The 12085-nt window shown below is 42.7% G+C and overlaps 2 protein-coding genes across 4 annotated transcripts in view; one reads left to right on the top strand and one right to left on the bottom strand.

The window, feature by feature from the left end:
* Positions 1–1464: 1464 nt before the first annotated feature.
* Positions 1465–6776, bottom strand: ints15 (integrator complex subunit 15). Its single transcript, XM_071918644.2, has 8 exons — positions 6675–6776; positions 5503–5703; positions 5171–5392; positions 4727–4892; positions 4123–4400; positions 3011–3248; positions 2868–2907; positions 1465–2022 (listed from the first exon to the last, which is right to left on the bottom strand). The coding sequence occupies exons 2-8, from the start codon at positions 5695–5697 to the stop codon at positions 1779–1781; spliced, it is 1383 nt and encodes a 460-aa protein (XP_071774745.1). The 5' UTR covers positions 5698–5703; positions 6675–6776; the 3' UTR covers positions 1465–1778.
* A 1017-nt stretch (positions 6777–7793) lies between these two features.
* rgs11 (regulator of G protein signaling 11) overlaps positions 7794–12085 on the top strand; it is a 9300-nt gene continuing 5008 nt past the window's right edge. For 2 of the 3 annotated variants that reach the window (XM_071918593.2, XM_071918595.2), the window contains exons 1-8: positions 7794–7856; positions 8281–8377; positions 8787–8837; positions 9957–10063; positions 10292–10343; positions 10698–10756; positions 11054–11130; positions 11225–11306. In XM_071918593.2, coding sequence (XP_071774694.1) covers positions 7794–7856; positions 8281–8377; positions 8787–8837; positions 9957–10063; positions 10292–10343; positions 10698–10756; positions 11054–11130; positions 11225–11306 — 588 coding nt within the window. The remainder of the gene's footprint in view (positions 7857–8280; positions 8378–8786; positions 8838–9956; positions 10064–10291; positions 10344–10697; positions 10757–11053; positions 11131–11224; positions 11307–12085) is intronic. The other variant, XM_071918596.2, reaches the window with a different exon arrangement.

Raw genomic sequence — 12085 nt, forward strand, 5'->3', positions numbered from 1 at the left:
ATTGTTTTTTATTTGACATTAAGTTCCTCAGCATTTGAGAAAATGTTGCATGTGAACTAGACACCAGTGCACCTCGCCAACTTGGAGCCACAGGAGCCACAGGAGCAGTTTAACCTGAAGAGCAGGAGTCCATTAGTTATTACTTTATATTCACAGGAACGCACACACACCCTCTCTCTGACACACATAACACACTTCCATCCCGCCTTCTTCACTCGCACGGTATCAGTTTTGGCACCTTCCGCAGGCCTAACAGTAATGCATCACTTTCCCAGAAAAGATATCCTTATCACTGTCCCACCCATGAGCCCTGCTAGACGGCACAGTCTGCATGTACAGTACAATCTGCCTTCAGCACCAGTCCACTCTGTGTGACTCACTTTCTGTGTGACAATGACAGATGTGATCCCAGATACTGCAGCATATAGCAGCGCACCTGGAGTACAATGGTACCGTTCTGGGACGTTTCTAATAATGAATAGATAAGGAAGTGAGTGGCTGCTAATTGTATTTGACATAATAGCAACACTGCGTGGGAGTAGACAATGGAAGCGCTCAGTACATTTACTTCCTCCTCAATGGGCATGCATAACAATGTGGATCATGAGGAAGCAAGGTAAGCAGGGCAACTGGTAACATGTGCATCACAATACACAGATGTGACACACGCAAGTCATGCATGTCCTCCAGCTACCCAAAACCCAACGACCCGAACCACATCTCCATTCCAAACTTCTCCTACACTCGTACAGCGCACTGAAATATTGAAGTAAAAGACAGCCACCGTTGACGCTCTGCGGAAACTCTTTAGGATGATGCAATTCTGATCCTGGACAAGGGCAGCTGGGGGCCTAGGGAGGGCTGAGCATCTCTCTGTGCAGCAGCGATATGCTATCAGGGCCAAGCGTATACATGGGGCACGGCTCAAAAAGACTCTGACGTCTTTGGGTTACATGATAATGCTTCACTTTGACTTGGGACAGTGGAGAAAACTCTTCATTCAGAAATTTCTACTTTTTGTGGTCAAGTCTCCTGATTCTGGAACAGTGGAACCACGTGTGGCTCCACTGGCCTAACATCAAATCCTGACACAGGTCTTGCTTGGTGTCAATTATGAAAATTCACTTCAGCCACTTACAAATAATTACAGTTGCCCTATTTCACTAATGATGTTAGAATTCTTTCTTTTCATTCATGCCTACACATACACAGCTTTCCTCGGTGTCTGTCTTGTCGTTCCATGTAGTAAAAATAGAGCATAGCTGGTAGGATTCAGTTAGCACAATTTGCATGAAGCATAATTAAGCCAGTGGCAGTTCTCCCTCTCTGTGCCGTCTCGTACCTTGTACAAATTCAAATAAAGCCCTGAAATGCAGATCTGTTCTCATTTGAAAGCCAATGCATTTGCAACTGGGAACAGGACAACAGTGACCACAAGTGGCTGATACAAAAAACAACATGAAGAACGGAGTAAAAAAAATATTTATTGGACAAACATGTTAGTCTCACAGTATCAGACTTTATCAGAAGCAAATGTGCTTAATGTCGTAGTAATACACAATACAATACATCATACAGGTGTCTACACACAGGCGTCTACACACAAGCAGGCGGGCACGCATTCATATGAATCCATGCACACACACACACACACACACACACACACACACACACGCACACACACACAGAAAACACCTGTCATCACCAAGCACACACATCACCAAGCACACACACATACACATACACACACACACACACCTGCAAATTGGACATGTCTATTAGTGGCTGGGTCGGAAAGGGAACGGCATCCCCGACAGGAAAGGCTGAGCGGGGTACTGGGGGTGAGAGGAGGGGTGGGAGGCCAGGGGGGTGTGTGTGGGGTGTGGCGTGTGTGTGGGGTGTGTGGGGTGCGTGGGGTGTGAGGCAATAGGGGAATGAGAGGCGTGTGGGCTGAAGGCCAGCGGCGGGGTGTGGATGTTGTTGTAATACATCACTGGGCCCGACATCACCAACTGGAGCAAACTGTTGACAGACGGACACAAATACACAAAACATGCAAGCGCACACATACGCAGAGAGAGGACAAAAGAGGGAGAGAGAAACAGAGGTAATGTTAAGCTGGAGCAAAATCAGTTCTACATACATTCTGTACATTAAAACAGTTTGAGAAGTCTGAGAGGTCAAATTTAGAGGTCTACAAATTTTGGGACAATAACTCTAAATTAAAATTTAAATTAGAGATACTACTGTAAATGCTCAGCAAACTCATGCCAATTTTGTCATTTCAATTTTCTGTTTCCCACCCACCCTAAGAACTGCCAACAATGGTGCAACCTTGTGCTAAATAAATAAATAATGCAATTTCACAAGATTGACCTTCACACGATCCCCTACCTACAGAAGACAGGGGAGTTAAATGAAATTACATTGTAGGATAGTTTGGCTTGTATCCAGCACAATGTCGAAAGAAGACTAAGGTTATGCATGACATGAGAGTGGGGTGGTGGCATCAGTCCTGTGACAGTTACACGCCACAAGAGAAGGAATGCGATTGGAGGACGGGAGAATGGATAAGCCAAAGTAATTGGTTAAAGGTTTTCTATATACATGGGTCAATGGGCAGCTCGTCCTTTCAGACGTGCAGCACAAAGTATAGTTATTTGAATATTCAAAGCTCTCCTGAATCTACCTAACAAATGTCACTTTTCAACGTTAATTAATACAGAGGGTCCGGTTTCAACATGTAGTCACCTAACCCTAAACTTTATGCTAGGTTTGCCAGATCCTTGTAGCATACAGTTCTGGATAAGGTGGCGTTGGTAATGAGTTACCAGGTTAACACACAATGAACAGTTATTGGTTCTTACTTGTTGTGGGGGAGGCGGGAACAGATGGCTCTCAGGTCCTCTGTGGAGAAAAGACAGGATGTAACATTGCTCTCACTCACAACCAGACCATGATGAGCAGAAAACAAAATCATTTTTTTTTCTGTCCATTTTTTCGGCCTTACCTCTGGAGCAGAGCAGCGCTCCGTTGGCCATGGCCACCTGCAGGGCCTGCGCCAGCCGGTCCAGGGCCAGCTGGGAGAGCGTGTGCGTGTCAGCGGACGACGAGTGCGTGTGTTTGTCGGCCTGGTCCAACAGGCGGGAGAGGTCGGAGGTCAGCGCGGCCAGGGGCTCCATCTGGAGCAGCGCCAGCCGGCCGAAGAGCCCCTTCTCATTCAGTATATTAGGCAGGAGCATGAACACCTGAAGGGGACAGGAGATGGTTAGTGACACAGACAGAGACGGTTACTGACACAGTGAGGGGTTATTTGAGGATGGATGACACAGGCTGGCATCCAATCCTCCGTCTGTCACAAAATAGGTAATCTCCTTTGTTAATTATAGATTTTTAGTGGAAAATTTCAGGGAAAACTGCTGTATCCCCTCACCATACGCCTGGTTAACTATTAAAAAAAATCCAAAAGTAAAGTAAGGCAGGTAGGGACAGCTGCAGGAACTAGAGACAACATTCAAAACCTCAGTTGAAGGAGACACTATGTCTCCATTCAAACCCACAAATCTATTCTGTTGTTTCCTGGAAAGTTTTTGTTGGTGTTGTTGTTTTTTATAGATATGTGGGGGTGGGGAGAATTTTGTTTCTGAGACCCAGGTTCAGTCCTGGGCCCATTCTAGGATCAGTTCCAATAGGTGTTGCAGTTTAAGAATGACTCATATTTGGATATTTATATCATGATACATATATAGTATATATATATATATATATATATATATATATATAAAAATATATAAACATATATATATATATATATATATATAATATATATATTATATATATATATATATATATATATATATATATATATATTATATATATATTATATATATATATATATATATATATATATATATATATATATATATATATATATATATATACACACACATATATATATGTATGAATAACTGTGCTGAGATTGCAATGGTGATTACTTTTTTGGGCAGGCTGAGCAATAAGGCCAGATGATGAATTTTCACTATTTTTACACTGTTCTAGCTGTGGGAGGCCACCGCAGCTAATCTGACGTAAAGGAAACATTCTACTCTCACACATACACACCTGTAGGACACTTAGATGTAGTGCAGAGAAGAGAGGCCCTGCCTCTGGCTCGCTCTCTGTGCTACCATTGGTCAGCGCCTGCTTCTTGTCTCTCCTGTAGGCCAACGGCGCTTTGACACACCAGCGCACCAAACCCCCCAACGGTGTGAGGTCGAGCGAGCTGATTGGCTGGTTGCCAGAGAGCGGCGAGTTCAGGAAGGTGATGAGGACGAGGCGCGGGTCGTCTTGGAGCCACGACACAATCATCTGGAGGAGTTCTAGAGGAGGGGTGAGCTCCTCTACACACACATATGTAAAAACACACACATGCACACACGTAAGTTAATATGACAAAAAATTGCGGGGCGACATTCAACATTTGTTTCAATGCTGTTGTTTTTTTCCAACACACAAAAACATTTATGACTAATAATACTGAGGCTTTGTATCTACCCACCCAATCCCTTTCCTAAAAACAACCTAGGAGAATTTTCAATCTTTGACAGGTTTCAACTCCCATCTCAGTACCAAATGGAAATCCCTATTTTAAGACACTTTCCCCGTTACTATAATTCTGTTCTTTTGTGTTGTCCCAATCACATCCAGAGCTTCGTGGGCACAGTACCTGAGGTGAGGTCGTACAGGGTGGTGACGGCAGTGATGAACTGGCAGCAGAAGCGTGGGCTGGAGCTGTGGATGTTCTGCAGGGTGGGCACCGAGCCTGGCACCAGACTGCAGTAGTCGTCTACCAGCACCCGCGCCAGGCGCACGCAGTACACACGGTGGGTCCTCTGGAGGAGACACACACACACACATAGAAGCACGGGTGCAATACGTCCACACAGCACACAGAGACACACACATCAAAACATACAGAGAAGCACAAGGGAGTTAACACATCACATACACATACACACACAAGCATTATGCTCATAAACAAATGTAAGATACACACACACACACACTCGAGACACGTAGACACAGAGACATACACTCAAATGCACATGTATTTGAGTTGAGTATGTGTGTGTGTGTGTGTGTGTGTGTGTGTGTGTGTTCAGATCCTCACCTGTAACCAGGTAGCAGCGCATTCCATGATAGGCACCCTACCCACAGCGATTGCCATGGACACCAGCTTGCCTAGCAGTGCCATGCGGCTCTCGTCCGCCTGGTTGCCTTGGAGACTGAAGAGGGCGGAGAACATGAGCTGACGGACAGTGTCGCGGCTCTGCTCCTGGAAACAGCTGCACATGATCTCCAGCAGCTGGAGCTCCTGCAGAGCACTCATCCTCTGGAGGAAAAGCACAGGCACATATCTGTATTTGTGTGTGTGTCTACAACACACTGCCCCTGATTTTGTCCCAAAGGTGTGCGCATAAGCATATGAGGCACATGTCTTACCCTGGGCGGGGCGTTTCTGTCCTTGGGTGCGTGCAGAATGAATTCCTCCACCAGCTCCAGGGTCTTGGTGTCGACCTGAGGAGGCTGCCTCCCAGACTGCACCAGGTTACAGATGTAGATGTCCAGGTGGTACAGCAGCTCCTTGGCAGCGCTCAGCACATCGCGCGGCAGCAACGATTGACGAATGTCACCCATCGCTGCCTGGCAACAACACACCCAGTTTATTGGACATGGTTTAATATACTGTACATTACAGGTTAAGTGTATTGTTGAAAGGCCAATGATGACACATAAAAGTTGAAGACTTGTTTTCAAAGTGGTGACTGAAGCAAATTGGGTTTTCAACATTACAATTCTGCGACATGAACATATGAAGGGTTTCATTCCAACATACTATATAAAAATGTTGCTTCCTAAAGTTCATCAGTCAATATCTATCCTCAAAAACATAACTTTTATAAGCAGATGTCTTAAGATGACTCCTAATTTTACCCACAATGGACTTTAGCTTTAATACCAGCCATCTTTTTCTTAGAGGAGGTGTCAGTGTTTTCAAATGGTGGATATCTCATTTTGGAATGAAACTCTTGATATATTCATGTTGTGGACTCGGCCTTAGATCGGTTAACAGTAATCTGTGAAACACTGAGTTACTGTAGTGTGAAGTGTCAGTGTGACTGTGCTCTTGTGTCAACACTGTCCAGCACAACATCCTATGACTAGAGCAGGAAGGAAGGAATAGCTAAATGCCAGTTCCACAAGGCCAAACATCACTGTTCACATATCTTGCCATCTTTAATCAAGAATAGCCGTTATAATTACGAGACACCTGTGTGCAGACCCTCTGCCAATGGACAGTTCTCTTACGTTAACTGGTTCGTACACAGGATAAAAAGACAGGACTGTATAATGAACACATTTAAAAGTAACGTAATTATTTGTATCAAAATGAGGGTTATTATCATATATCAGTGCTACAAGTTGCAGGTGCACAGCTGTAACTAAACCCGTCACAAATGGACCGCAAGCTCCACAGTGAGTCGGTCTCCTCCAACCAGCTAGTGTTAGCAAGGCTAGCTAACTGCCTGCTAGCATTTCGGCAGCAAGTCTCACTTGTGTTAATTATACTCACGTCCCTATCGACAATATATAAGAAATAGTTGAAGTCTTACCTCTGTTATGCTCCGAAATTAGCCTTTGAGGTTCCTAATAGTTGCTGAAAGGGAGACTACGGCTAACGTTATATACACGACAACGGAGCCACTTCCTATAACTACGGAAGCCTGTGTGGGATAAAGCAGCAGCCATTGACGTTTTGACAGTGGACCGTTTACATCAGTAATTCTCAACCTTTTTCATATCAGGGACCGCTAATGTACTAGGCTACACATTAGGCCCACGGACCACTGCTAGGTTTTATCCAGAAACCATGACTATCTGTATTGTAGATAGATAACAGTGAACCTATGACCATAATAGTCTACATTTCTTCCACATTCTTTAATGGTATTAACTTTTTGTAAATTACACAATGGTGAAGTTTAACAAGCCACCATTTTGCTGGGGACCCCCTGGAACCCCCTCAAGGACCCCATGTTGAGAACCACTGGTTTACATCTCAAAGTCAAGAACGGAGAGTATTGACCTCTGGAAAATACTACCTATAGTCTATAATTATCTAAAGAACTTGTAGGCTGCCCATAACAAAAACTCTGTACAATTGTCCTATATTGCTCCCATAAACATTTGCAGTGTGTCTGTACTAACTGGTGACATTAGAGTGACCTACATAGGTGACTTTTTAGCTATTATATATTCATTATAATGTTGTTATAATAATCTATAGGGTCTTACAGAGTGTATGTGGTAGTGTGTTTAACTTTATCACACTTTATGCAATTTTTTTTATATCGTAGACTATTAGCCAAGATAGAATATAATTATTTCACATTTTTTTGTATGTTTTGTATAGCATTCTTATTTATTATAGAACTATACTTTACTTTTCGTACGGGGCAAACAAAGAGACAGTCAGAGAGGCAGAGACGTAGCCTAAACATATTGTTGATCGCCTATGTCCAGAAAATAGCATGTTAAATATCACTTTGGTGTACTGTAATCCCTTTTAATCTACGCAGGGGCGCGCCAGCCAAGCACCGGACGGGTTGATGGAAAAAAAAAAAAAAAAAAAAAAAAACGCTGGTGCGCTCTCTGCTGCGCGCTCCCGGGATCAGTTCAATCTTGCACTTCACCGTCCCGTCGCTACTGAGTGATACCAAGCAGCCCACAAGATGACCATCAACACCCTGGCTAAAGGAGGCTGGCACCGGGAACAGATGTCATGCTTCCGAAAGGTAAGATTGCCCGATTCAGTTTTCTGTCTTCTTTGCTGTGTTTTTGCTGTGTGCCACATTACGCATCACTGTGGCCAAATATAGACCTGCCTGGATTATAAATCTGCAAACCATTTGAACGGATAAATTATGTTATCAGAATGAAAACAAATAAATGAAAGATGACAGGATGATGCATTTATGTGCATATTTTTTTTCAGTATTTCTCAAAGCCTTATTCTCAGACTTGTGTGTAAGTGTGTGTGTGTGTGTGTGTGTGTGTGTGTGTGTGTGTGTGTGTGTGTGTGTGTGTTTGTGCATTTGCATGGCTGTGTGTGGGTGACTGTGTGTTTCTGTATTGTTTGTTTATGCGTGTGCTTGTGTGTGTGCATCTCTGTGTGTGTGCATGTGTTTGTGTGTGTGTGTGTGTGTGCTCTCCCTACAGATGGAGAAAGTGATTGTGGCAATGCAGGACCCTGACATGGGTATGAAGATGAGAAACCAGAGGCTCCTTATCACTGTCATCCCCCACGCCATGACAGGTGTGCACATGTGTGTGTGTGTGTGTGTGTATCTCTTTATGTCAGTGTGCATCAGCATCTGTGTGTGTGTGTGTGTGTGTGTGTGTGTGTGTGTGTGTACATGCACGTGCAATATGTGTCTGTGTGTGTTTGTCCCGCTGGCCATGAATAATGCAGCAGTGAATCTTGAATAATACTGTCTGGTTTTGCAGCGTAGAGGAAAGTTTGTCCTCTTTTCTTTTCTCCTCTCTCCACTTCCTGTCATTTCAGAAAGAGAGGGGAGAGAGAGGGAGAGAGAGAGAGAGAGGGAAGAAGGAATGATGGTCAGACAGTCTTGGTGACACATGATAATATGGAATAGCGTATCGGTCTATTGATTCTTCTATCTCTCTCTCTCTCTCTCTCTCTCTCTCTCTCTCTCCCTCTGCAGGCCGTGATATCATTGCGTTTTTGATCCAGAAATACAATATCTGTGAGGAAGGTAAGTGATTGTGTTGACACCTATGTTTGTGTGTGTGTGTGTGTGTGTGTGTGTGTGTGTGTGTGTGTGTGTGTGTGTGTGACAGAGAGTATTTTGGTGGAACTATCCTGTCTGATTCTGTTTGGGGTGTCTGGCTTGTTGTTGTTGCGTTGCTACTGTGTTGCCTGGATATAGCGTTTTCTCACTAGCTTATTGGTGGTGTGTGTGTTGGGGAGGGGGGGGTGCAGGTGTGTGCTTCCTGTAAACATGGATTGGATTGGCCCCCAAGGATCCGAGTTTGATTAACTCACCTGACGATGTGGGTTTGATTAGTGTCCCCATGGGCGTTTTTGGCTGGGGAAGCGTCCCTACTAAATTAAAGTTGAGTAGAGAAAGTAGCCCTTTCCCTCAGTGCAGCCTGGGGGAGCAGAGAGCAGTCAGCAGCAGGGTATGGAGTTGTAAGAGCTGATTAAAATGCATTGCACAGCCTTTTTTTTTTTGTAGCTGTCACAAAAGTAGGGCTCTTTAACAAATGAGGAGAGACTGGAGATTGATGAAGCACTTCCTCTCTGGAACCAAGCCACGGTTTGATGAAGGAATATTTTAGATTAAAGGAGGGATGATGACGTTAAAGGCTGTGATACTGTACACAGGCGAGGCTCGGAGGCAATGTGCACGTGCAATTTGGCCGACAGTTATGACCAAAAGCATTTTATCCTTATTTTCTGTTCCTTGTAGCCCATTATAATTATGTTATCCACATTCAGTTTGTTTCATCCCTAATGAAAGCAACATTGCCTGTCTCTGTTGCCCATGCATCATCACCAGTGATGTAGTGATATATTACAAGGTGGGTAAACTATGTTGGTGATCATCATTAAGGCAAACAACAACCAATATGAACATAAATCAATTATATTTTCAGAAAAAAACATTAATTTATGCTTTTTTCCCTTCATAAAGATCCTAACTTTATGTCATTGTGATACTATTTTCTATGATGTCGCCTATGAATTTAAGATTCTCGTTAGCCTAAAAAGGAGGGTAAACTCTATTCCTCAAATAAAAAGAAATAAGAGACTGAGGAAACTGTGAGGCAGCCTAGTGACTAGTTTGGGACTTCTTCTGTGGTGTTTTCAGAGGCACTACACCTTGGCGGGCTGCTGGTAAAATATGGGTATATTTACCCCCTCAAGGAGCCAAGATCTCTCCTGTTACGACCTGATGAGACACCCTACCGCTTCCAGGTCAGACTGCCATCCCTCCTGTGATCGCTCCACCTGCTTGAAAACCCCTCCGTCCCTCTATCCCATTCAAAACCAGTTTACCACTTTTGACCAACCCTCCACCTCCTCTCTGTCACCGACTCTCTCTCTCTCTTTCCTTTAGCCCACTTCCTAATCCCCCACCCATCTGCCTCTCTCCTCCATGCACCTCTGTCAAAAAGTAAACTTTCACTTGTTTCTCTTTCTCAGACTCCTTACTTCTGGACCAGTACCCGATGGCCTGCCTCAGAGCTGGACTATGGTAAGTCAGTGCTGAAAGTAAATCAATGAGGCTAAGGGGGCATGGGGTGATTTGAAGGGGATGAAGGGAACTGTCATGCTTTTCAGCAACTTTTAGCTAACATTTTTATAAGGGCCCCTGTCTACCAAAAAAAGGAAAAATAAAGATCTATATTACATTGATATTGCATATTTTACATTTGTAGGTATATCAAGATGCATACAAATGTACAATGGACAATGCTTCTTGGAACAGATAATAAATAGAGTATTTAACCAAAACATGCAACACTTACTGTAGCAAAGGACACACATGTCCTCTTCTCTCTTTTCACTCTTTTCCTTGTTCTTTGTTTTCCTCTTTCCATGTCGTCAGCAATCTATTTAGCTAAAAAGAACATAAGGAAACAGGGAGAACTGATGGAATATGAAAAGGTGAGTTGGCGTTTTGTGTGTGTGTGTGTGTGTGTGTGTGTGTGTGTGTGTGTGTGTGTGTGTGTGTGTGTGTATTATGAATTATGCAGTGGTGAGTCTGGGGTAATCTTGGGTTCCTAGAGTAGAGAAAGAATGTTTGTCCCCTTTTCTTTTCTAGTATGTGTTCACATATTTACGGTATGTGTAATTCTAAATGGTATTCCTCTTTCCTCTCTTTACCCTTCTCTCTCTCTCTTTCTCTCTTTCTCTCCTGTATTTTTTCCTTTTTTTCTTCTTCCTCTTTCTTCTCATTTGTAGGAAAGTTACAGTCAGTTACACAAGAGAATCAACCACACCTGGGACTTTGTGGTGATGCAAGCCAGAGAACAGCTCAGGTACGCATGCAGGCATACACACACACACACACACACACACACACACACACACACACACACACACACACAAACTTACTGTGTGATTTATCTTTAGAGCATCTAAACAGAGGCGGAAGGCTGATCGCATTGTTCTAGAATGTCAGGAGCAAGCTTACTGGCTCATCAACAGACCCCCGGTACGTGTACTCTATTGTATTGCATTGTATTGTATTGCATTCTATTCTATTCTATTCTATTCTATTCTATTCTCAACCTTCTTGTACTTGTACCCAATACTATACTACAGACTTTGATTATACTATAGACCACTATACTATACTATACTATACTATACTATACTATACTACACTACACTATACTATACTATACTGTACTATAGACTACTATGTTATACTAATCTATACTGTACTATACTATCCTGTACTATACTATACTATACTATACTATACTATACTATACTATACTATACTATACTATGCTATACTATACTGTACTATACTGTACTATAGACTACTATGCTATAATATACTATGCTATACTATACTGTACTATACTGTACTATAGACTACTATGCTATACTATACTATACTGTACTATACTATACTTTAGATTGCTATACTATACTATGCTATACTGCACTGCACTGCACTGCACTAAACTATACTAAACTATACTATACTATACTATACTATACTATACAATACTATACTATACTATACTATACTATACTATACTATACTATACTATACTGTACTATAGACTACTACGCTATACTATACTGTACTGTAATACTATACTATACTATTCTACACTACACTACACTACACTACACTACACTACACTACACTATACTATACTGTACTGTACTGTACTGTGTTTTATTGTGCTACATGATACTAGTGTGCTATCATACGCTACACTAAACTACATTACACTACACACTGTGCTATACTAT

Source organism: Centroberyx gerrardi, chromosome 13 (genome assembly GCF_048128805.1).
Source record: "Centroberyx gerrardi isolate f3 chromosome 13, fCenGer3.hap1.cur.20231027, whole genome shotgun sequence".
Taxonomy (NCBI): Eukaryota; Metazoa; Chordata; class Actinopteri; order Beryciformes; family Berycidae; genus Centroberyx; species Centroberyx gerrardi.